Here is a 27,146-nt window from a genome sequence, read left to right as displayed (position 1 = left end):
TATACCATGTAAGTGTAGACAAGCCCATGCTTCTTAAAGCAAATCTGAATGTGAATTAGCTATTCCTACATCAGCATTTTCCACAAGAGGAAACTGAGGCACAGAGGTTCAATGTCTTGTCCATGATCACATGGTAAATCTGTAGCTAAACAGTAGAACATGGATGTCATAGTGTCCAGTGCTTAAACCACTAAAATATATATCTTCTATGGATCATGATACTGGAATAGTAGTTCTGACCTTGATCAAAAGGTGGTTGGGTTACTTCATTCTATCCAAAAGCTGCAGTTATTCTCCAGACTGATTTCATAGGGTATGTCTTCACTAGCAACGTGGCTGTGTAGTCGCAGCACCAGCGTTGCTATAAAAAAATCACGCCCATGAAGTGAGTAGCTCTACGTTGCCACTTTACAGCACTGAAACTTACAGTGCTCAGGGGGATTGCTTTTTCACCCCAAGTGAGAAAGTTGCAGCGCTGTAAAGTGGCAATGTAGACAAGATCATATAGATATAATGGCCCTGATCTGGATGTTATCTGACTCATTCATCTGTTTCTAAATAGCTGAAAAGACTGATTTGATTGAGATCCTGACTGCAGATATCAACTTGATCAAAGCAGTCATTTCCTTATCTGTAAACAAGCCTTACAGAATCTAGTTGATCTCTGATCTAGCTGTCCATATAATTAAGTAGCTTGTTCAGTTTAAGTAAAATAAAGGCAATAAGTTTTAACTAGTGCCTTTGCAGAATATTTTATTGAAAGCACCTCCATCTGGAGCTTGCGTTTATGCTGAGTGCTTGACCGTTCCTGTTGACCCAAAATTGGCAAAAGCTCTAAATTCTAGGTGCCAGAACTGGAAAATACTGTTTTTTTTTTTTTTCTCATAGGAATAGTTAAACTGAGGTTTGTGAGGGCATTTATCCTTTTTCCCCAACAATACAAGATACTTTCAGGGCATGATTAGTTTGCATGGGTTATGTGTAGAGCAGCAGTAGGTAGACTGGATATTTCTTCATGTGAAAAGTCGTGTCGTGTAATACTAACTAGCCGCCCGTGCACGCGCGCGCGCACACACAGCCCAATCAAACAAGAACCAGTTGTTAATGCAGAATTAAGGTCTTCTGGTGACAGCTAGTGTGCTTCAGAGTGTCAAGGTCAGCAAAATTCAAGCTTCAGAAAAAGATGAAATATATATTTTGAGTTTTGCTGAGCTAATACTGTGGAAGGGCCCATAGATAGGGCCCTACCAAATTCACAGTCCATTTTGGTCAATTTCATGGTCATATAGTGTTGTGTCCAGTTCTGCGCACCGCAGTTCAGGAAGGATGTGGTCAAATTGGAGAGAGTCCAGAGAAGAGCAATAAAAATGATTAAAGGTCTAGAAAACATGACCTGTGAGGGAAGACTGAAAAAATTGGGTTTGTTTCGTATGGAAAAGAGAAGACTCAGAGGGGACATAACAGTTTTCACGTACATAAAAGGTGGTTACAAGGAGGAGGAAGAAAAATTGTTTTTCTTAACCTCTGAGGATAGGACAAGAAGCAATGGGCTTAAATTGCAGCAGGGGAGGTTTAGGTTTCTGAACATTAGCAAGTATTTTGCTCCCAGTCTTCTAAAATAATTCCCTGTCCTCAACAGACTTCAGGAATATACCTTTTTCCAGATTTTGACCAAGATGGGATTCCAGTTGACAGTGGCTGGGTGGGTCTAGTTCAAAGGACTGTTTCTTTTCTCTTGAGCTATTCAACTGATGTGACGCTTTGAAGGTTAAAAATCCTGTTAACTCCTCTGCAGGTGCATGCTCCATGTAATCCAGTAGTCATATGAAACGGCATGTGAGCCTTAGAACTGTTTGCTGCTCTTGGTAGGCATGCACCAAACTTGTTCAAGAGACGTTTTATCTTGATTTCCCCCCGAAGTGCTGGTGGATGCCATGCACTCCACTGGAGTAACGCTCAAGCGTTTTAGACCTTGTTATGATCTGAGCTGTGGTTTTGTCTTTAACTGTGAGCATATGCACATACACATTTAAGAAACTGTTTTATTTATCCTCCGATTTGGGAGCGTGACGTATGGTCAACAAGCCATGAAGTATTTCAGTTCAGTCTGATTAGTTATACAGATTTTAAAGCTTGGCTGTTCTAAGAGCTCTAAACAGTTAGCTGGCCTCAACCTTAATTGTAGCAGAGCTATCTATTGTGCTACAACTATAATACTTGACACTTCTCTAGCCTCTTTCATTTAACATTTCAAAATTCTTTGCGAACATAAACTAAGACTTCCAACATCCTTAGTAGGTAGTTACAGCAGGAACTAATAAAATATATTATCATATTATTTAGAAACTAAGGTATAAAGCTTGCACAACTTACAACAGAATTCAGATTGGATTCAGTCACTGTCAGTAACCCTGACACAATACTGCCTTCATGACATTGGTTCCTTCTGAATACCAGTAGCTGGAGGTGCTTGGAACTTGTAGATTAAATCTTTCCTGTTTGAAATTTTGATTTTTACAGAATACAAATATTTATAGAGAACATTCAAGCACTTGGTTTTCAGATGCTTGGCAAATATTTATTTTATGTTGAATATCTGTATGCTACCTTTTTCTCAAACAAACAAACAAAACTCAAAACTAAAACAGACTGAGCTTGAGAGAAGCTTCAAGGCAAGCATTTATTTTCTTACACGACTATTAAGAAATTTATTAGTCATACTGCACCACTCTTTGCCTTGGAACTTTGTTTTTCTCCTCTTACTAAAATACTGAAGTGACACCTATCTGTTCCATGTCAAGAGACCTCATTACACAAGTCACTGCCCTGACATGGTTAAAATGCTTTAGTCTTGTAGGTGTGTCAGGGTCTCTTTCCCACTTTGAACTTTAGCGTCCAGAAAGTGGGGACCTGCATGTCCCTTCTAAGCTTAATTCCTAGCTTAGATCTGATAATGCTGCCACCAGCTAAAATATAGTGTTTGGTACACTTTCTGTCCCCCAAAAACCTTCCCTGGGGAACACTAAGGTATACCCTGATCCAAACTCCTAGAATTCTAAAACAGAGAGGAAATAACCTTCTCCCCCTCCCAGACTCTCCCTGAGAGAGGCACACACTGATCCCAACTCCTTGGATCCTAAAACAAAGAGGAATTAAGCTTTTCCTCCCCCTTCTCTCCTTTCTCCCACCAATCCCTGGTGAGTTCAGACCCAGTCCCCTTGGGTCTTACACAAGGACAAAATAAATCAGGTTCTTAAAAAGAAAAGCTTTTAATTAAAGAAAGAAAAAGTAAAAATTATCTCTGTAAAATCAAGATGGAAAAATGTTTACAGGGTCTCAGCTGTACCTAGACCAGAGGGACACTCTCTCCCAGCCCAAGTATAAGTTACAGCAAACAGAGGTGAAATATCCTTCCAGCAAAATACACATTTGCAAATAAAGAAAAGAAACAGAAATCTAATTCGCTTTCTATCTATTACTTACTATCTTGAACCTGAGAGACTGTTTCTGTAAGATTGGAGAAATCTGGTTGCATGTCTGGCTTCTCTTAATTCCAAGAGAGAACAACGAACAGCACAAAACAAAGACTTCCCTCCACCAAGATTTGAAAGTATCTTGTCTTCAATTGGTCCTTTGGTCAGATGTCAGCAAGGTTCATTGAGCTTGTTAACCCTTTACGGGTAAAAGAGACATTAACCCTTAACTATCTGTTTATGACAAGGTGTAAATGCGCTGCTGAATTGCGTTATGACTTTAGATATCAGAATAACTTGATTTTCCTTAATGGTTGCAACAACAATCATTTTGGGGTATATTAACTGTATCACACTTATCAGAAGGTTTTTGAAGTCTATTTTTAAAGACTTTGATGGAAAAGAGGAGGAGGTCAGTGGGTCTCTGCAGAGGCCAATATATTCTGAACTCTAGTCACTAATAAGTAAATCTTTTTTTCTAAACTGTGTGTTTAGATCTCAACCGTAGTGTTGAAATAACTATGGTTGGAAAGTCTGTCCTTTAAAAGAAGGATCCTGCATGATGAATAAACAGTTTATCGAATTAGGTGAAATGGATCTAAGCAGATTGCTGAATGCACACAGTTTTGAGTGGGCTTGTTGAGCCCCGTGGACAAGGTTCTTACGTGAATAATTAGAAGGCTGTTTTCTCCAGCTGTGGCAACATTTTAAAGGTACAATAATTATTTTCATTTATGTAGCATAGGCCTCAAATAGGAAACTCCCAAAGTACTTGCAGGTTTTGGACCCAGTTTTCAAGGTTGAGTGCCCAAATCCCCGATTTTGCTACTTAAAAGGACATCCAGACGGGCATTTAAGGTATCCAAGTTTCAGAACTGACCTCTCAATACATATTGGTTACTTCACCTGCCATTCTTTGTCTGTAGCCAACTCTGAAATGGAAATATGCCATAAATTTTTCAGCCAGCAATCCTACATATTCTTAATGGAAAAAAATCATATCCAATTGAAATATGAAGGTATGTATAGTTTTTAGAATAGAAATATTCAGACATTTGGTTGATTCATTAAAATAGATTTTGAAGTGCAAGAAAATCCAAATCAATTAATGACCTTTACTAATACTATTTTTCAGACAGACAAATTCACTCTACTGATCAGCTCAATTTTATAAAAATAAACTAAAGTTTGTAAGACGTAGTACTTCTTAAATGAATCTCTCTATGTATGAATTTTCTTTGCTCAGTATTTTTCAATCTAGAAATGAAAACTGTAGGTGTTTACAATTTGAAAGCTTTTCCAGTTCCTCTCAACTTGTCACTGTTCTCTGGCTTGTACTCCATGTTGTGCATCCTGTTTGGGAACTGGTTTCAAAGCACAACATGGACTTCACTCCATCTGTGTATTTTCATTGTGGGAAACAAACACACTCTGCAAATGATTGTTGGTTCAAAAGATTAACTTTGTATTAACCCCAACAAATTGGGATGGATACAGACAATGTGCAAGTCAGTGCCAAGCGGACAACAGAGAGGACTTTGTGGTCAGCAGCTTGCTGGTGAAACATGGAGTGGGCTGGATGTTACAGCATCTCTTAAACAGTATAGTTTAAAAGATGAAATCCAAAACATCTTGTTTTTTTTTTTTTACAAATGAAAGGAGTAAGACTTAAAAATGGAGATTATGGGGTCTCTATTTTGGTAACTTCACAGGTGAGGGTTTACAGGGATACGTATCACATTTCCCTCTCTTGTGTCCCAGGAGCCAGAGGTGGGGACAGAGGCTTCAGGTTTCCCAGCCTCCCCACACAGTGGGGACAGGGGAAACCCACTTCTGGCCAGGGCTTCCCAGCATATAGCAGGAACAGCTGATCCAAGAGGGCAGTGGGGATTTCCTCTCCAAACTAGAAGGGCAGCACTAGCAAAGGTCTTTGTTTTCAGGGCTTGGTCTTGGTTCTGGATTTACATGGGGTAGGAGAGGAGAAAGATACAGTACATTTCTAGGTATTTTCAGACCTACCTACACTACTCTTCTAAAGCACATGAGTAACCTTAATTGTGCCTTGTAGTGACACTGTTGGGGGGGATTGGGGAATGGCAAGAAAATCAACAGTGTTTTTTAATCAGTTTAATCTAATTTAGGACCTCAAACAGTAAAATGACTTAAGTCTCATCGTGGTATAGCATGGTGTTACTACAAGGCACACTTAAGGATGTTTGATGTGCTAACGTCTGCATTTCTCTACCTTAACTTATTAAGGTAAAACTTGAAACAAATCTGAATTCTGAGTTCCCTAGGTTTGTAATGTCTGGCTTGGGGATCATTTCAATATTTCTATACTGTATTATTTTACTGACACTTTCTCTCAAGTATAAATCTTTTTTAATATAGCTTTTTGTCTAGGAATTAATATTAGTCCTTTCAAATGACTGTACCACCTGCTCTCCATTATTAATTGTTTGTATCACTGTAGCCATTGCTCAGGATTGGGGAATTTACTGTGCCAAGAGCTGTACAAACAAGTACTGAGGGCTCGTTCTATAGTTAAATGTTTTGCCAATATACATATATCAGTCCAATATAGTATGCTAGCAAAACTCTCCTAGTGAAGATAGGTTCTTTTGGTGGTATAGGTTGTCTTTTTTCGCTAGCTAAACAAGTTATACTGACAAAAGCACTGTTATGCTGAGTCTACACTAGGGCTTTTGTCAGCAAAGAAATGTTACAAAAGATCACACACACTCCTGACTTTTCTGTAGAGGCAAAAGTTCCTGATCTGGCCTAAAACAGTCCTTACTGCAAATTGAGAACAGGTGCAACCCAGCATTTAGTGCAGTTTTTCTACATTAGCCGGAATATTTTAAGGTCACAGGTTTTCAGTTTCTTTGGTAGCTTGTTCTGGTTGCTAAGAAATCTTTAAAATAAATAAATAAATTCTGGTTTGATGAACCGGCACTGAGGGGAACTGTCATGTTACATAGAGACTAATCTGAGTTGTGAAAGATTTTTCAGTTCATTCCCTCTAGCATTGATGCCTTTTAAATGGAATCTGTTTATATTAACCCCACTTTAAAACCAAAGAACTAGCTTGAGCTAATGATTTCTCATAAATTCCATTGTTCCCTGTTGCATAGTGGTAGGAGAGATTTTTTTGGACTGTACAGTTGGGTATTTTCAAAGGTAGTGGTCTCTATTCTAGTTCATAACACAAGAAATAGGAGTCACCAAATGAAATTAATAGGTAGCAGATTTAAAACAAAAGGAAGAATATTTTCACACAACGCATAGTCAACCTGTGGAATTCCTTGCCAGAGGATGTTGTGAAGGCCAAGACCATAACAGGATTCAAAAAAGAACTAAAGTTAATGGAGGATAGGTCCATCAATGGCTATTAGGATGGATAGGGATGGTGTTCCTAGCCTCTGTTTGCCAGAAGCTAGGAATGGGTGACAGGGGATGGATCACTTGATGATTACCTGTTCTGTTCATTCTCTTTGGAGCATCTGGCATTGGCCACTGTTGGAAGATGGGATAGATGGACATTTGGTCTGATCCAGTATGGCTGTTTTTATGTTTTATATTGAAAGCTGGACTGAGAGGTGAGTAATGAGAACAGATTTTATATTGGTGTTCGAGCATTAAGAATATTTGTTTGTTCCATGTCTGAATAGTAAATATGATTATTGCTCACTTACCGGCAGTGACAAAGAGTTCTGTGGCACCTTATAGACGAACAGACGTATTGGAGCATAAGCTTTCATGGATGAATCTGTCTGACAAAGTGGGTATTCACCCATGAAAGCTTAGGCTCCATTACGTCCCTTAGTCTATAAGGTGCCACAGGACACTCTCACTTTTTACAGATCCAGACTAATATGGCTACCCGTCTGATACTTACCTGCAGTGTACGTCTTGTTTTCTAAAATCAGGCCAATGCCAATAAAAGTAGACTTATACATAGGGTAAGGCAAATCTCTTTCTTAAAGGATCTGTAATCGTATTTGTTCTGTACTAGTAGCTTTACTATTACAGCCCTATATATTTCAATAGGGCTAGTTGGAGCCATTGTTAGGACTTGCTGACCAGGAAAGATGACTGGCAAGCCATTTGACGCTAGTGGTAGTATTGTAGGAAAGAGTCAGGGGTGCATGGGACAGTGGTATGGATTCAGTTCCCTCTAAGGTTGCTGTGTAGACATTCCTTAAACACAAGGTTAGTGGGACTTAAGTCAGCTGACCCATGTCAGGGAACCCTGGGCATGAGCATCTACATTGCATTTGAAGCCTAGGTTAAGAATTTTCTGACCCGTGCTCAAACCTAGAGTTCTGACATCCACACTGCAGTGCACGGACCTGAGACCAAATAATTCTATCCCCACGTTCCTAGTGCCACCAACTCCTCAGTGTCTAAACTAGCCCTATGACTGTGTTGCACTGTGGGAAAACTTTCCGGCCCACTCCGTTTCCTAACTGTGACAGTGCCATTGATGGAACTTGGGTGCCCATAAAGAGCGTGAGTGCATAAGATACATAATTAGCTCTTTTGGTGGGTGTTTCAGTAGAATGACTACAATTTGAGAAGGCTTTATACCGAACTGCCTGTTTTTTTTAATATGAATTCACCAGTTGCCAGAAAAATAATTTAATCTGCTGTTTTTTTTTATGTGGGTCTAAAGATTTGCAGTATTATCAGAATCCACTGGGATATCTAATGTTAAAAGTTTCTGTGTCCAGCCAAAGATGTTGCAGTTGTCTGACTTCTGCAGTTTGAGAGATAACAGATCAAAATTGTAACCATACAGCAGCTGTAACCATACAGCAGCTGTATGCCCACCAGTAGTCAAATGCACTGCACATGTGTGTGAGAGGGGGTTTGAGTCAGGCAAAAGTGGGATGTTATCAATTTTATCTGTGTTGTCTCTTTAGATACTGTAAGTGACTGTGGGGTGGTGGTGGAGTTGCCTTGTGGGTGGGGTTGTGCAAGGCTTATCTTGTGACAGGGAGGAGCCTTTTTGCATTTCAAAGGTTGTAATCATAGCCCCAGAGAGGGTAGAGGGGGCCCAGGAACAAGGAACAGAGAGTGGAGTGGGACCAAGCGGTTGCCATGCAGGGAAGAGGAGTGGCTGAACTCCCAGCTTGGCATGGCTGGGAGAGGAATGACCCCCAACATCCTGGCAGCCAACGTCCTGCCAGTCAGCTTTGCTCCCTGTTGTGGGCAAATTCTACACAGCAGCAAGGAGGAGCTGGAGCTGCAGAAAGCTATGGGAAGTTATTTGGGTTGGCTCCCACTCACTGTTGTGACAGTGCACGCAGCCCCAGGGAGGGCAGGAGGCACCAGAGAGTGCAGAGGGACCAAGTGGCTTCCCTAAAGGGTGTGGGAGCAGCTGTACTGAGCCAGGAGCTCTGCTGCTCCCCCTTCCTGAAGGGCAGGCTCTTTGATAGCATGTTTGCAGACCAGTGTTCAGACAATGGGTTAACAGTGATCTGAGCTGTCATAAACAGATAGCTAAGGGTTAATGTCTCTTTCACCTGAAAAAAAGGTAACCTGAAGCACCTGACCAGAGGACCAATCAGGAAACTGGATTTTTTCAACTCTGGGTGGAGGGAAAGTTGTGTCTGAGTCTTTGTCTGTCTGCCTGTATGCTCTCTCAGATGAGGAGTGATTTCTATTTTCTGCTTTCTAATCTTCTGTTTCCCAGTTGTAAGTACAGAAAGATCAGATAGGATTTATATGTTTTTTTTGTATTTACATGAATATAGTTGCTGGATTGCCTTAAATTGTATTCTGTTTGAATAAGGCTGTTTGTTCAATATTCTTTTAAGCAATTGACCCTGTATTTGTCACCTTAATACAGAGAGACCATTTTTATGTATTTTTCTTTCTTTCTTATATAAAGCTTTCTTTTTAAGACCTGTTGGAGTTTTTCTTTAGTGGGAAACTTCAGGGAAATTGAGTCTGTGCTCACCAGGGAGTTGGTGGGAGGAAGAAGTCAGGGGGGAAATCTGGGTGTGTTGGATTTGCTGGCCTGATTTTGCATTCCCTCTGGGTGAAGAGGGAAGTGTTTTTGTTCCAGGACTGGAATTAGGGAGGGTGGACTCCCTCTGCTTGAATTCACGGAGGTTGCTTCTGTGTATCTCTCCAGGAGCACCTGGAGGGGGGGAAGGGAAAAGGTTTATTTCCCTTTGTTGTGAGACTCAAGGGATTTGGGTCTTGGGGTCCCCAGGGAAGGTTTTTCAGGGGGACCAGAGTGCCCCAAAACACTCTAATTTTTTGGGTGGTGGCAGCAATACCAGGTCCAAGCTGGTAACTAAGCTTGGAGGTTTTCATGCTAACCCCCATATTTCGGACGCTAAGGTCCAAATCTGGGACTAAGTTATGACATGAGCAGCTCTTGTTTGCAAAGGGAGGGGTGGGTTCCCTTAGCAGCAGAGTGCAATAAACTGCGACACAGATTGTCAGCATAGAGAGGGCTAAGGAATTTGCTGTAAGATATGTCCAGAGAACTTCTGGAATCTGAGTGCACACAGTAAAGCAATAGTGCTTAGATCCTAGTCCTAGCTTAACATGGTCTTGGACCCTCCAAGTCTAGTATAGCTAGAGTGTTTTGGAGGTTCTGGAACATACTTAAGGAGAAGAAAATTGGCTGGTGGGGGTGTGACCAGTGTCCAAGGTGAGCCAACTGAGGTCACTCAATTAGGGTGAACTGCAAAGAATGAGGCAGACAATCCCCAAAGCTGGTGAATATTCCAATATTTAGATTTACTAAAGCAGCACAAAAGAGCTGCTTCTTATACCTTACTGGTTACCCAGAAGCCAACAACACAGTTCCCTTAAAAATAACAATGAGGAGTCCTTGTGGCTCCTTAGAGACTAACACTCCTTGTTGTTTTTGCTGATACAGACTAACACAGCCACCACTCTGAAACCAGTTCTCTTAAAGTAACCCAGCCTCAGGTCTCCACCTAGACATCTAAGTCAAATAGGAGGAGGATTACTGAAAATCTTATTCATTATAGAAAAAAGATTCTACCAATCCCAGAAGATTGGACACGTTATCTCCCAGGTTAATGAATATTCTATATCTTACCCAAATACACGCTTACAGCCAATTTTTATTAAACTAAAATTTATTAAAAAAAGAGAGAGAATTGGTTAAAAGCTCTGTGTGTGTGTGTGTGTGTATGTACACATATGTATATATATGAGCACAATTCTTGAAGTTCAGTTTCATAACAGAGATGGTGAGCTTTGTAGATGCAAAGAGTTCTTTTAGAAATAATTCATAGGTTATAGTCCAATGTTTATATAGAAAGTGGTCCAGTCAGGACTGGGATGTCAGTTCTTATGGCTTAGGCTTCCCCTGCATGAAGCCTCAAGCACATCCGAGATGACAGGATCAGGATCCAAGCCATTTTTTATACAGTTTCAGGCCTTCGTTGACAGTTCAGAATCCTTAGGTGAGCAAAAGGCACTCATGGGGACCTTGAAGTGGACCCATTTTCTAAGCATCCCTGGTGATTATCCATACAGATGAACATAAGGCAATTGCCTGGTTTTCCACCATTCACAGATGATTTGCTATACATTTCAAAGAGATGAATACATTGTTTACAGTTCATTTAAATGTTAAGATGGCCTTTTGATCTCTGAATTAACAGAATACAGCATAGACAGGGACTGTTTGATGACATTGTTGACCTCTACCAGTACATATGTAAATACACAAACATCTCCCCCATGTCCTGAAGGGTTGAATTTGCGTCATGTATCCTATGGGATGCTTAACGCTTTCTGGTCATGCGGCACAGGGGGACTGCTGGGAATGGACGGTCTGGACAGTGCGGAAAGTTTATTCCACATCAACAAACATCTTGGAGACTGTAAACTTGCTATTTTGTTTTGTAGTGGGATTGAATTAAGTCTTCTCGATACCAGGAGGTGAATAATCCTGTCTGAGCTATAAGTTGGTGGTTTTTGTGAATGGATGTGGTTTGTTTTGTTTTGTTTTTTGTAACTCACCTTTCAGCTGGAAAGGGTTGAGTTGATGTTAGCTTGTGTGTTTTTTAGAAGACTGATTATGTTCTCTTTTGAACAATGATTTTGATTTCAGATTTTCTGTTTCACCCTTCTAGGAGGGTTTTCACTGCATTTGTTTTCAGCCAGCTAAAATATTTGTTTGGCATTGGATAGAGAGAATCCCAGAGACAATATTTTATCACCTTTTTCTTGGGGCCCACTCTTAGAAACATAGGGGCTCTAACTCTTCAGGAAAGCATTTGGACTATTGCTTCCATTGCAGGGTCCAAAATAATAGCTTCCTGGTACAGAGCAGGTAGGAAGCTCTTCTCATCACTTAGAGACCACTGAGGGTATGTCTACACTGTAAACATCACAAGCTTCAGCACTGGTTTCACAAGCCTGCCTGGGGATCATGGGTGCATACTCAATTGCCAGCCCATGCAGAAGTCCACAGTGCTTTGTCTCTGTGCTATTCTTAGTGTACTAGCTAGATTAAGGCTAGTGTGGATATGCCTACTTGAACTGCAGATTGCAGCTTAGATATACCCTTAGGGCATTTGACAAACTTAATAGTGAAATGCCTCTTTAGATGGTACAAGGTCATTGAATGCAGTGGTGAAGTTATTTCTTTGCAAATCATCTTTAAAAACAATGGTCATGGCACAGATACCTCAAAATATAACTCTTCCTTCTGAACCCTGTTTTTCTATACTCCTTTATTTATATATATATATATATATATATATATATATATATATATATATACACACACACACACACACACATGGGTGTCATATATACCACCAATGGTACCTCTGGAATATCCTTTGCATCAGGTGGGAAGATTACTGCACTAATTACAGCATCCTCCCTGAAGACAATGTCACCAGCGTTGAAACAATGATTCTCATGCACCGACTCTGTTGGGTTGGACATTGTGTGTGGATGCCAGACCCTTGCCTCCAAAAAAAAGTTCTCTACTCTCAGCTCGCCACTGTGAGATCTCTGACCATGGGTTAGAGGAAACACACTTTCATTGCATCTTTGTAGTATCTTAAGAAAACTGATGTGGTTCCAGGATTGGACTCCTGAGTCATCTCACTACCCATATGTAAATCCGTAATAGAGATCATCCTTAAATCGAGGGATCGCATATAAAATGATTTTATTTTTAAAAGATAATAGGGCTGCGTAGAGGTGTGGTCACGACCTGAGCGACCCCTTTTGGCCTGGCATGACACTACAGGTGTGTCCCACCTATAACTTCTTCAAGTGGAGCAGCAATAGATTGCAATTGAACAGCCCAGGGATAAGAAGAAGCAGATATGTAGCATCCGGTTAGTGGGTATCTTTTTAGTAAGGCTTCAGCCCAAGAATCATTACAACAGTCATTTTATCAGGCCTCAGGTTTAGAATCCTATACTGACAGTCCACACCTAAGTCTCTGAATCAGGTTAGACTTGTATCCAGATACCTTGGGAGGAGCTGCCACCCACTGCTTCTCTTCCTTGTTCTGCTTCCTGTTACTGTTATTCCTAGGCTGCAGCTGTAGGCTCTAGCCTGTTTGTGTGTTTTTTTTTTTTTTTAAGGGTTAGTACGTTCCCCATGTGCACATACAGGGTCTGTTATAGTTCATGGTTAAGGCTATTATGTCACGGAATCCATGACTTCCATTGACCTCCATGACGTTTTCTGCCCTGGAGCTAGAGCTCCCAGCCAGGCCTTCCCCTGCAGCTGCCAGCCCCAGCCCTGGTGGGGGGACCCTGCAGCTGCCCAACCACAGGGAGGGGTTGGCGGACATAGGACTCTGTGCCTGGGCAGCTGCAGGGTCCCCCTGCCTGCCAAGGCTGGACAGCTGTGAGGAGTCCCCACTGCCTGCCGGCTGGGCAGCTGGTGGACCCCTCAGAGCTGTCCAGCCACTGCAGGGGGCAGGGGATCCCCCAGAGATGCCCTGATGCAGTGGGGGCAAGGAGACCCTATAGCTCCCACACCTGCAGCAGTGAGGGACTGGGGATCTCCAGCAGTAGTGAATGTTGAACCTGCCTACCCCTTTTGTCGGATATTTTTATGAAAGTCAGGGACAGATCATGGGTTTCTGTGAATTTTTTTTTATTGCATGTGACTTGTCCATGATTTTTGCTAAAAATATTTGTGACAAAAACTTCACCTCATTCATGATGCTTTACAAATTCTACATTTGATGTAGGCTCTTGGTACTAGAAAGACTGACTCTGGAACTAGGATGTGAACTTTCATGTTGTGTAAGGGTCTAATAGCAATTATATAAATGTTTAAAAGGTATTATCTACTTACGTTGAAGCTGACTAAACAAGTATTTGAAGTACACCATTATGCTTTGCATATTTCAGGACTGATTCAGCCAAGAAGTAACTCACTTCTGGGCCTTAAAAGATCTGAATTAATTCACAGGAACTAAATGTTCAAAGCTTCTGCAATACAAGACACAGGGCAGTTTTTCCGTTAGTTTTGAGTTTGGGCCTGGCGCAAAACAATGATTGTATTGGGTTTATTAATTGAAACAAACATTGTCCATGCTCACATTTTATCAACGAACACTGGCAATTGAGATGTCTTTAGGAGAGATTTTAAATACCACATTTGCATTCTTCCATTCTTAACTTAAATTGGCAATATGTGGATGGACGTTCAGGTAGTCTTCCTCATCCCTAGCTTTATCAATACATTTCAAACCTAGCCTGCTGCACCTACTGTTGCTGAGATCCTAACAGTCTTCTTTAGGAGTGTTGGCTCTTGCCAAATTACTTTTCATAGTATCTACAAGGTATAGCAGCTATATCTTAAGAAAGCTCGTAATTCTCAAACTGTAGCTTAAAGATGTTGTAATATTCTACCATAAGATGTTGTAGATAAGCATTTGCAAGAATGACAATGTTGCTTATTTTTGTAGGATACTTCTGAGTGTCACCATTGTCAGGATCTGTAATGTTCTGTAGAAAATGGAGCAATGTGTATATAATGTTTTAAAATAGATTCAGGGTCTTCTATTTCATATTATAAATATACAAACATTTTGTCTTTGTAGATTGATAGAGGCTGTTTTACCCATTTCTATTCACTTTTTAAGTTGCTCCATTTGCTTAGTGGGCTAATTCGCACAAGTGGGATAATGTAACACTTTAGTCAAGAGTCTGTTAATGTGTTTAACTTGATCCTTATATTATGAGTGTGTTTATAATTTTGGTAAAACTTTCTCTGAGCTAGGACTTGATTAAAAATGAACCCCCCCCCCATCCTAAAATTAAAGCCAATGCTTAATGACTTAGCCTGGTATAACTGTCTCTCAGGGGTGTCCAGTATAGGTCTGTGGTCTCTTGCTGTCCTCTGATTCTTTCCCCTTTATAATACAAGCATGCTCTATATTCTCTTTCATCTTAAAATCCACCACTGACCCCACTTGTCTTTTCAACTATGATCCCTTCAACTACTTCGCCTTCTCTCTTTCATCTCTAAGGTCAATGAACATACTGTTCGATTACTGTTTGGAGTTCATCTCTTCCAGTTTCATCCTAACTCCTTTCCTATCTGACTTCTGCCCTGTGCATATCTCCGACACTGTCCTAACTAAAGCACAGAAGCAGCTCAATTCTCATCCTCCTTGATGAGTCATCCATCTTTGACAGTCGACCGTGGACTACTTGAAATCTTGTCCTCTTTTGGCTTCTGTGACTCTGTAATCTGGTTCTTCTCCTGCTAATTGCTCCTCCACTGTGTGTCCTTTGAAAGATCCTCCTCATCTCCCCTTCTACCAGCTTTCTGTGGAGTTCCACGGGGCTTTGTTCTTGGTCCCTTTGTCTTCTCTACATCTTATCTCTGGGTAATCTCATCCACAACTAAATATCCACAAAACTACCTCATTATCAATCTTTAAATCTCACCTCAAACATCTCCTTTGCCAAGATGGCTACAAAAAAACTCGGCAATGAGTAAGGCTGATGATTTGCAGACACCACTGCTTATTATGCTGACCAGTATTGTATTATTTCCTTGTACTTCCCCCATCTGTCTGTATCCATTGGTTCTCTCATCTCTTATTTAGATTGTAGTTTTACTGGGGTAGACACTATTTTTTTTTTTCTGAGTTTGTGCAGCAACTGGTACAATGGTGTCCTAGTCCATGACTTAGGGAATACTGTTTGTTTGTATTACCGTAGCACCTATCTTTCATGCTTAATTTAAAAGCAAACTTTTAAAATGCATGATATGATTTAAATAAAAATATTAAACGCACCCTTCATAACTCAGCACTGTTGTCCAAAGACCTGCATAATAATGCCATTATAAGTTTCTCTTAAGCATAGCTCGTGTAAACTTACCACTTCGTTCATGCCACCAAACTTAGAATAAAATCATGCTGGAGTGACTTGGTGGGCATTTCTTTAAGTTTTCCTTCCTCCATTTCTTGTTAGAGAACCTTTTTACTAGTGGAAATGAGCTATAAATTAGAATCTGATTTGTTTGTTCTGCAGGTGTATATTGGTGAGCTTCCTCAGGATTTCCTACGTATCACCCCAACACAGCAGCAGCAGCAGATCCAATTGGATGCACAGGCAGCTCAACAGTTACAGTATGGAGGACCGATGGGCACAGTAGGCAGACTCAGCATCACTGTAGTACAGGTATGATTTGTTACTCTCTTCTAATACATTTGTTAATCTGCTACATCTTCCAACAGTGGCCCCATGAGATCTGGTGCTGAAATTGAAGTTGCTACACTAATTGGATAACTTAGTTTCTAGCTAAGTGGCTCTGTGTACTGGTCTCTCATTATAAAATATGACCTGCCCACAATCCCTAGCAGTGTTTACATACTAAATTGCACAGCATTAACAGTAATGCACAGTACTACTGTTTTCCTATTTAAAATTTGTCATCAATATTTACTGTTTTGGCCACGTACAGTAATTAAGTGGACATGTGCTTCAGTCATTGGGTTACTAAACCATCAAGAGCAGCAGCTTCCGTAACATCTTTTGTTAAAATAACCTTTGGGCAGAAGCTTTTTTTCATCAGTGTGTAAAATAAGGTACTGTATGACTGCAACCGCAGCTTATAATATTGGTCCTCCTTTAGTGCAGTTGGGGTAGAACTAGAAGACCTCTTGAAATCCCTTCCAGCCCTACATGTCTGATTCTATTTTTATTTATATATAATCAGTATATTACCTCTCCCATTCTTATTATATTGTTTTTAATGTCAAAGTGAGAAGTTTTGGTGTTTCTGGGAAATCCCCTGGATAACTGCTATATCATCTTAGCCTACTAAACTTTTGCATTCTCTTCATTCAACAGTTCTCTTGCCATCTAGAGTTGATTAAGTAAACTCTTCTTCTTTTGGGGTGGGAATATTTGGAAATTAGGCTCCTGGTATAACTTGATTTAAGAAAGAACAGTTTTCTTCTGGCTAATAAATTATGATAAAAGATTATATTGGAGAAGTAGATGTGAGCTAAGTTGTGCATGGCTTTGAAAGTGATGGGAGAGTCCTTACGTTTGATACAGAAGATTAAAGGGAGCAGTTAAAGGAATTTCAGAAGAGTCTGAGTACATTCTAACTGATAGACAAGGTAAATGATCTTTGGTACAGCCTTTTGGATAGGCTGAAGTGAGGTAAGGCAAGGGCCAAAGAGGCCAGAGATGAAGAGGTACAAGAAGTTTGGACTACCACCAGACAAAACATTGACATTATTAGAATCTTAAAATATTATGCTGCTTCACGGAGCATAATCTTCTGTGCACATCATTCAGTTAAGAAATAGTGTGATATATTTTGCTAATTAGTTCCCTTGTTACTTGTAAGAATATTGTAAGTCCTAAGACTTGCATCTTCTAGTCAGCCTTTCATTGCCTCCATTCCAGACACTGTCCATATTTTTGTATACACATTTGTAATTATAAAAATTCCAAAAGGGAATGACTTAACAGTAAACTTTTTCTCATAATTTTCCAGTTTACACCACAGTGTAAACATTGTGGCTTGGGCTTTAAAGCCTAAGGGTGGGACACTTTATCCCCCCTACATTCAGCCCTGATGGATGCAGGGCTCTGGGACTCCAACTCGTGACCTCCCCCCTCCCCAGATGTGTGTGATTAACACGTTAAAAAAATCAATGCATTAATTTTGTTTTCAGTTAATCGCAGGTGTTAACAGCAATTGACAATCATAAAATATAGCCTTTATGCTAAATTTGGTGCTTTTTGCTAACCACATTTATTTAGGCAGTTGTTTAACTTATCCTAGAATCATAGCATCAGGGAAACATAGTACTGGAAGTGACCTTGAAGTCAAGTCCAGTCCAACCCACTACACTAAGGCAGGACTATCTGTGACTGGTGTTTGTCCAGCCTGTTCCTGAAAACCTCCTATGATGGGGATTTCACAACCTCCCTTGGAAAGCCTATTCCAGAGCTAGAAAGATGTTTTTTCCCCTAATATCTAACCTAACCTAGCCTTACTCTACCCCTGAGGATTGCTTTTTTTATTTGAGTCTCTGCCCACATCATAGGTGGACTCATTCAATATCCCCTTTCTATCATGACTTCTTCTAAACTAATATTGTTTCATAAGAATTAATAAAGAAAATGGCAAACTTAATTTTTTAAATTTTCTTCTTTCTTCATTTTTGGTTTCTTCCCAGGCAAAACTGGCAAAGAACTATGGTATGACCCGCATGGATCCATACTGTCGGGTACGGCTTGGCTATGCTGTGTATGAAACTCCTACAGCGCACAATGGAGCCAAAAACCCACGCTGGAACAAAGTTATTCAGTGCACTGTTCCCCCGGGTGTGGACTCCTTCTATCTTGAGATATTTGATGAGGTTAGAATTGTATTTTTGCTTTGCTGGTTGGGGTCGGACATTACAAAGGTGTACTGAGGTGACATAGCTCAGTGATGTATACCAGCACCTGGAATGTGGTGGTGGCTTTTTTGGTGGGTGTATCACACTTGCACATATTTCTTTTCAACCACAACAGGTAGAGGCACTGTCTTTAATGAGAGCTGAGATTCTGATGTAATTAAATGAGTTCTGGAGGGATGACATAGGGGTTGTGAGACAGTTATGTTAGCCTTCAAGTCAAGTGATTTGTGAATACTCTAGTGCTAAACTACAGTGCAGTGCGTGAGGAGCATTCTTATATTTTGCACTTAATATTAAAAATAGATTGCTCATGGTGTTCTTTAGGAGATAATGTTGCAAGACTTTTCAAATCAGATTACAGCTTGAATTCAAGATGTAAGAGTTTTGGTGACAGTAAATCAGTTAAATGTAGAATAATCTTTGTAGACAAATTTGAATTAAAAAATGATTCCATTAAGGGATTCCAGTGACTAAAATTCATCGTACATGATTATGAGCCAGAATCCCAGGTTCATATCAAGCATTCTCTCCTTGCAGCTATAGTTTCCTCATGGTTCTTTCTGCTGCTGCCTCCCACTTCACTCATTGAATCTCTCTTCCTCCCGCTCCTCTCTTACTATCCTTGGTGCCTAAAACTTTCCCTGATGCATGTGTGGGAGAGACAGTAGCATTAAAAAGCTATCTATAATGGTAACATGTTAGAATCTTGTACCTTACAGGTATGAAATCACATCTTATGTCAAGATGGCCAATCTTCTGGCCAACAAGTGCTGGATAGTGTACTTTGGAACCCTGAACTATTCAAAATCCTGAATGGTTATGGTAGATAGTCCTCGGGTTCTCAGTCAATAGATGCCATCAGTCTCTCCTTTGAGAGGAATCTGCCATCCCATCTAAATAATCTGACCAGCAATGAAGAAATCATACCTTTACACAAGAGACATCAGACACTGTTTTCCCTTTTCTGAGCAGACTATCAAGAAGCACAACCTTCTGTTCTGGTATCCTGGATTCCTCTGTCAGGGTTCCAGACTTGACATGGTACTTAAATAACACTTATTCTTGTGGATGATCACCTGCCCACAGACAAGAAGTACACCTGTACTCAACTTACTGGATCTCTGTGACACTTGAAGTTGTTGATAACCAAATTACTCCTGTCCTGATCTTAAGAAGCTGCAGAGCCAAACAGGAATGCAATGGAATGGCTTAGGTGCTTCCTCCTTGGACTGAATCCAGAGGATTATTAGTGGGCATTTGATCATCTCCAGGACTTTCCATCTGCAGAATTTAATAAGGCTTAATTCTCTCCCCTCACATTATTCAACATCAATACAAAATCATTAGGAGAGCTCTTATTTACACCAAATATAAATAGGTCCATTTCTCAATACATAAGTGAAATTGGCTCACTACAAAGCAGCTGTCTTAATCTGGAACCCAGACAAGACTAAGGTGGTGCTGGTGGGAAGCATGTTGAAGAACTTGCTTCATTTTGTAGCATGAGCCACTATCAAGGGCATTTTTCCTTCAGAGTAAGTTGGATGCCTAGATAACCATACACAAATAACTGGTGACCTTATAGGACTCAGACCTGACTGTGGTGGTCTGTGCATTCTTGACTTCCTGCCTTGATTAGTGAAATTTGTTAGATATAGAAATGAAACCACATTCCCTTAAAAAGCTTCATCTGGTTTCAGAAAAATGCAATAGCCCATCTACTTAACAAAACTGTACACTTTGAACGTGTGCTTCACTGTCTGTGCCAACAGCCTCTTGAATTAAAAAACATTAATTTTCATGGGAGATGTATTCCTTTGGAACAATGACTCTGTGGTGAATATGTGGAAGCTTGTGATAGCAGCAGACAGAACTTTCACAGAAGCTGGACCTGTGGAACTCACTCCCACAAGAGAAATGACCAACATCCTCACTAATAATTTGACAACTACACACAAACCTCAGTTCTGCCTAGCTCACCCTCAGTTTCTCCACGCAGGCCCATGCATGTGCACACAAGAGAATCCTTACAAACTAATTAAGGTTTCTTTCTTACATTCTAGGAATGAAAAATATGTATTTTCTATCTTTAGATACTTGGTAGGTGCTCACATATTTTTGTATTAGAAATCATAAGAGATATGGATGTATGGTGAGTGGATAGAGATGATGGCAAATTAATCAAAGCATATGCTTCCTCAAAAAGGAGGCAGTGTTGGTAGGCTCTCTAACTTTTTGATTATTTATACATTCTCTGCCCTCACACCGAAGTTTTTCTGCAGCTCTACCAGTAGTAGAAAGTAGTAATGAAAAATTCTACTCTAGCAAATTTATCTAGTGCTGGTTTTAGTAAGTATGTTTTGGCTTAGAGAATCCTAAAACTCAGATATGGAAATACCTGTTAGACTAGATAACCAATCTTACTGCCATAGTGTGATTGCTCCTTACAGTATGTCTTTCAATGCTTTTGTCCAGTTTTGGGTTAAATGTGTCAAGCAATTAGACTTTCACTGCTTCTGGTTTGGAAGCTTAATTTTGTCCTCTCTCCAAAGAAAATTGATGTGAACAGTCAAGGCATTCAAAAATAAAACTGGTTTTGCTGGGGGTGGATTTGGAGGCTCCACTTCAGGATTCCAACTGTAGGGAACAATTTTCTGTGCAACAGAGTTGGCAGTTTCCCAAGAAAAACTGGTTGAAGACGGTGCAGGTAAATACCAGTTTAAACCTGGAAATTGGGAAAAATAATTGCACCAGTGTCCTATGGTTGCTGAACTTGCAGAACAAATCTTTTCAAACTGGATACATCCATTCAAAAGTTAGGAATAGGGTCAGTCTATCCACTACATCAAAGTTAGTCTGCCGCTGCCAAATGCTGCATGGCCAAATGGCCCTGGATTGGTAGTCTGCAACTCTGCATGCTTGATTGTTTAATGCTTCAAGCCTACATCGCTGCCTTGTTTTCTGTAGGGGAATGTTTTTGACTCTTGTTTATATAATATTGAAAACTGAAATGAATCATGACTTGTATAACTTCCTTGAGAAAATACCAAACCAAAATATAGACATACATTCTGATGTTCTATATTATAATGACTATATTAGTATTATGCTCACTGCAGTTTACTTTTTATTTGTACAGCCCTAAATAATCTACAAATGTATTGCCCTATGTAACCACAACTTGAATATGTAACTAAAACTAAGTGTAATGTGGTGTGTATTAACAAAAAATAAAAATAGGAAGTGCCTTAAACTGGGACAAACTAGTTTTTTCTTGGGGCTGTAAAAACATCTCTGATAAATACCAGGTTATCCTTGCTGTCTATAGTGCAAAATAACTTTTCCTTCAAGCTGGTTTCCAGTTTTATGTAGTTTGGATCCTTTAGTGAGCTAAGATAGTGAGGATAAATGAGTGGCTAGTAGTTCAAAGTAGCAATAGTGCAACTAGAAGCATTCAGATCAATCAGCATTTGAGAACCTACAATATATATTACTTCGGAGCTGCTGTCAGTACAGTCCATACTGATGCTAATATTGCATTTCTTTAGCATATTCCATCTGTGAATATGAAAGTAATAAACTGTCTCTGGCCGCCCTGTTGCAACTCCTCATGCTGAAAAGCCGTAGTCCCTCTTTTAAAAAGGTACTTAGCTGTATCCTTGCTGGACTACAATCTTCAGTAGGGGAAAGTCTTTGCAGGGAGTATTGGCTGAACAGCCTAGTATTTAATTTCTGCTGTCAAAGTTGTGTTGCAAAGGATGGCTTAAAACTGAAATGGGTAAAATGTGACACTGAGACTTGAGTTCAAAGAACGTTAATCAGAAATCATGTTCAGGGATTTTTTTTTCTGAAGGCTGCAAGTTTGATCAGAAATATTTTATTTCTAATGCCCTTCAGCGAGCCTTCTCAATGGATGACCGCATCGCCTGGACACACATTACCATTCCCGAGTCTCTGAAACAAGGAAAGGTGGAGGATGAGTGGTATAGCCTGAGTGGAAGGCAGGGTGATGACAAAGAAGGAATGATTAACCTGGTCATGTCGTATGCGGTAAGCCAAATGCGTTTTTGCCCTCATGATATGGAAGGTGGCTTTCTTAGGGATGGGAACAGAGGAGAAGTCTGATAATAGAACAGCTCAGTAAAACCATCTTTTGTCATGTTGATTTTATATTGTTAAAGCCTATTGATGTAAGTGAACCTAATATTTTAACTGTTCTATCAATAAACACTGCCATTCTGCTCCGTGAAATAGGTGGATGTTGCACTTGCTGTATAGCACAGAGGTTCTCAGACTGGAGGTCGGGACCACTCAGGGTCATAAGGTCATTACATGGGGGGGGTGAGCTGTCAGCCTTCACCCCAAGCCCTGCTTCCCTCTAGCATTTATAATGGTGTTAAATATATTAAAAAGGGGGTTTCATTTGTTGTGGGGAGGTCACACTTGTAATGTGAAAGGGGTCACCAGTAAAAAAGTTTGAGACCCACTGGGATAGCATGTTATCCTAAAAGGTGGGCATACCATGAGTTGAAAGGAGAAAAATGGTATCCAGATTCTTTGAGGCTCTTCATATTTCCTGATTTTTCAAAAGACGTGTCCTCCATGCTGTTCTATCTACAGCTGAAGTTTAGTTTTTCTAACTGTGTGAAACTGTTGCTGCTTGTATAATGATATAACCCTTCACCCCCTACAAGCTTTCTAAGTAATCTGAATAGTAGTATTCCAGATTGAGTAGATTTAACTAATCATTCTCCACTTTGATCACCATCAAAGTATTTTGAGTGCTCCTATAATGACTAGTTTTAATCATTTAGGTTGAAGGCACAGACAGCTCAAAATTCACAATGAACTTTTACTTTCACATGGAAAACTGCAGGTTTTCTGTTACAAGCACAAGAGTAAAGACATGTTCCAGATCAGATTAATGTTCAACTGGAGACTTACAAATTTCATAACCTCAAACGTCATACAAGGCTAAGAATAGGTTAAAAGGACCTTTTGCAAGAGGAAGATGCTGGGAAATCTTTGTGTTGGAAAAATTAGATGGCTTTTGGTCCGGAAGGCATTCTTCAGATGGGGAGGACTCTGCCACTTGTACTTCAGTGAGTAGTGGAACTACTCTTAAGTACTACTAATTGGGGAGTAAGGGTGGCAGAACTTAACCAAGAAGCACTCTGCAAACTCAGGACCAACTTGATCCTGTGTTTGACTTGTTCAAAACCTTGGGATCCAAATTATTTTTATTGATCATGACAAAGATTCCACCATTTTTACCAACAGTTTAGATCACTAAAGGTAGGTATTGAACGATTTAAGCAGTGCCTGCAAAAATTGCCAATTAAAAAAGAAAAAATAACTGAACAAGATCAGAGAGCTCAAAGAGCCTTGGACATCATTAACCTTAAAACACTATGCAGGAGGCAGAACACCCCCTTGTGGACATGGATAATATGATTTTTATCTTTGGTCTGTGAGAGTATTAGTATTAATGGAAGTTGTATGGTATCTAAATTGAGACTGATTTAAACCAAATATTCATTCTTTGCCTCGTCTAAATTAATCCAGTTGCACTCACTTGATTTTGAGAAATTGCTTCCCTTTTAAATAGTAATGGATTAAAACTCTTTATACAGAACTTACTCCATTGTAAAAATTTGTGAAATGAAGCAGAATTCATGAACGTATACGAGAATTTTGGAAAGTCAGATTATTTCCCACTTCTTACTAATGAATACCTCATTTTTATCTGGGAATTGTGACAAAAAGCTAGCTTAATTTGACATGGCTTCATGGGTTATAGATTCATTCCTTCAATGGCAATTCATTTTGAATACTCTCACTGATTTCCTGAAAAGTGATATTCATGTCTATTATTGCCACCAAACTGTTTGCTGTACTAGTCAGTGTAAAGTGACTAGCAAGACTCGAAGGTTTTACTCAAATGCATTGTCAACTTTAGTTGTTTAACTGTTTTTTCTGTCATCCTTTTGGTATCAAGTCCATACCAGCTGCCATGATGATGCAGCCACAGCCAGTGGTCCTGATGCCCACAGTATATCAGCAAGGAGTTGGATATGTACCTATTGCAGGTATGTTTTCCATCCTTCTTAAGGGTTTTGGAAAATTATTGTGGTGGTCTGAAGGAATAATATTCTCTTGTGTTCTGTGTAGGAGGACATTAGCAGTATCTATTCTATGGTCCTTTCTCAACTGTGTAATGTTGAGGGGCGAGGGGCAAGGCATGAGAGCAACCAAACTTAAACAGGGAGTCAGTCAGCTTTTAGTCTGTGATTTACATTGCATTAACTAAAGATGTGATTTATAAACTGGGCTAATTAAATCCGTGCAAAAAGCTTGTTTAAGTTTAAACCAAGACTAGTCTACACATGAGTTATTCCAAAATAAGGTGTAGGATATGAATTTAAAGCAGAATAGCTGCAGCAGAATAATTTCATGCATAGACAAGCTCTAAATAGATTAGAAATCTGTTTAAGTTAAAATGAAATACGATTGTCAGAATATTGTGTGTAAGCAATACTACTTTGTTGTGTGGACAAGGCCTGAGGCTGGCACAGTGGAAGATCCCATCTTCGCATGTCAGATGGGCTGTCAGTACCATAGGCAAGATTCAGACTGAGAGGCTAAAAAGTGGTGGTGTGCTACAAAGTCCCAGAGTAGCAGGCTGTTCCTGCAGTGACATAATTAATGCTATTGTTGAAGTCATCCATTAAAGCTTCAGATTTAGTGCCTTTGAAATGAATTGGGGCAGTTCACACCTCTGTCATTGCTCTTACTTGTCTGTGCATACTCATTCAGGTAGTGCTTGCGTCAGTTCAGTTTCATTTATAATGCTTAGTTTAAATTCTGCAGAAATTCAGAGGCTGCCAGAGAAATACTAAGATAGTATGCTGGCTGCTACCAGCTCAAATGGATCCCTTACCTGAACCCATCAGAGATTGGGAGCATCATGGAGATCACTTGCATTGGGGGTTAAGGAAGTCCTCTCTATTCCAAATTCTCATTTTAGAGTATGGCCAAGGGGAGTAGGAAGGTGCAATGGGGAATTCCCAAGGCACTGTGGTGCGAGGGAGGAATCTTCCCCAGAGGTCACAGAGGAACAGCAGAGCAGCTCTGCAACTTGGGAATCTTGCCACAGGACTCAAGTAGTTTCCTTTGTATTTGTGCTCATCCTCCAAAGAGGATTGGTCAGTGGATCTATATGGCAGCAGATCAATTGGACCCCAACTTCCTTCTGCACAGTGGTGCACAGGAAGCTTCCATGGAGCTGGGATCTGTTACTCAGGGAGTCCTAGCTTCTGTAGACTCTCGAAATCCTCTTTTGTGTAGCAGAACTACACCACTTCTACTCTGTTGGCAGGGTCTTCTGTGCTCATAGAGGGACAGAATCTACCCATGAGTGCACTTCTTTGCAATAGCAAGCATGCAGAAGAAAGTTATTTAAAATGGCAGCCCAGAATACATGAGTAGCTGAAGACCAACTTTTTCTTCAGAGGGTTTAGCGTAGACTTTCTCTGCTGAAATTCACTGCACTATTGTACACAACTGGGATAAGGAGAGAGCCTATATTCTGAAGGAGAGGCCCTTTATTTTTGTAAAAAAAAAAAAAAAAAAAGTAGTAAAAATCAATTATAGACCGTGAAATTGCCTTTCAAACTTCAGAAGCAGCACTGAAGTATTTAATAGGCTTTTTGTGATATTTTATTTCTTACATGACATATGGTGTTTAAAAGTTTCATTCTGATATGATATGGACATGGATTTGGGTGTAGTAGCTGACTCTAATATTAATGTCAGTTTGTGTACATCAAAGGGAAAGACTGAATTTAGTGTGGGTTTTTAGGTTTAAGGTTAATTAATGCATTCAAGTCCATGTGAATAAGTGACAGAATGGATAGGGCATGATCACAGCACCAAAGGTTGAACCCAAATCTGATTCCAAACTCATTTATTAGAATTAATATGAAGCTTAAATTCCATCAGGAATCTGGGTTACCTGGCATGTGGAAGCAATTTACCCCACAGTAGTAATGTGTACAAGACCGTTGAAGTAACTGCACATACAAAGATTGAAATATTAAACAGTGAATGTACTAGAGGTTTGTCACACTTCGTTGCTTCTGTAGTCCTAGTGCATTTCACCCAACAGGGACTCTGGTCTTCCTCCGCTTCCCCCTTGTTAAGGAATCCCCTTGCAACACAGTTCCCTCCCTCATGCTAGTGGGTCTGAGTTCCCCAAGCCAGGGGCTCTTTGTGCACCATTGCCTTCTCCTTTCCACTCTCATTTTCTTTCAATCTTGAGAAAGAAGTCTTTCAGGGAAGCAACATTTTAAACTGTATCAGGAACTAAATATGGGGAGGAGGAAGGGTATTATGTAGTAATGTGTTTAATGGCTACCAGCAACTGGTTCTTTGATCTATAGACAAGTAAGAGAAGTGTTTTTGAAACTACTGGCTCTGCTAACCAGATGCTGAAACTGCATGTGCCCCACTTCTTCCTTTTGGCTTTGATTTCGCCCCCCACACCAAAATCAGCAGGGTTCTGTCCACTGGGAGAGCATTCTCTGAAATCTTCAAATTCATCAGTTGCAGCATTCAAAAGTTATTGTGTTACAGAGAAATGCCATTTAGCTGAGCGTTAGACCTCATTTCATCAGCTAGCTACCTATATGAATTATAATCAAAACTACTCTGAAGTGCAGTTCCATTATGATATAAACCAAATGCATATGTAG

The 27,146-nt window shown here is 40.0% G+C and overlaps 1 protein-coding gene across 4 annotated transcripts in view; it reads left to right on the top strand.

The window, feature by feature from the left end:
• The window catches only part of TOLLIP (toll interacting protein), a 53,638-nt gene that overhangs the window by 3,968 nt on the left and 22,524 nt on the right, over positions 1-27,146 (top strand). For all 4 annotated transcript variants that reach the window (XR_007774504.1, XM_050953761.1, XM_050953760.1 and 1 more), the window contains exons 2-5: positions 16,001-16,150; positions 18,169-18,351; positions 22,291-22,443; positions 24,392-24,482. Coding sequence is in view for 3 of the 4 variants with exons in the window: in XM_050953761.1 (XP_050809718.1) it covers positions 16,001-16,150; positions 18,169-18,351; positions 22,291-22,443; positions 24,392-24,482 (577 nt within the window). In the remaining variant the exon portion in view is untranslated. The remainder of the gene's footprint in view (positions 1-16,000; positions 16,151-18,168; positions 18,352-22,290; positions 22,444-24,391; positions 24,483-27,146) is intronic.

This window comes from Gopherus flavomarginatus, chromosome 5, assembly GCF_025201925.1.
Source record: "Gopherus flavomarginatus isolate rGopFla2 chromosome 5, rGopFla2.mat.asm, whole genome shotgun sequence".
NCBI classification, from domain to species: domain Eukaryota; kingdom Metazoa; phylum Chordata; order Testudines; family Testudinidae; genus Gopherus; species Gopherus flavomarginatus.
The sequence above is the reverse complement of the archived record's forward strand: the minus strand, read 5'-3'. Positions and strand labels throughout refer to the sequence as shown.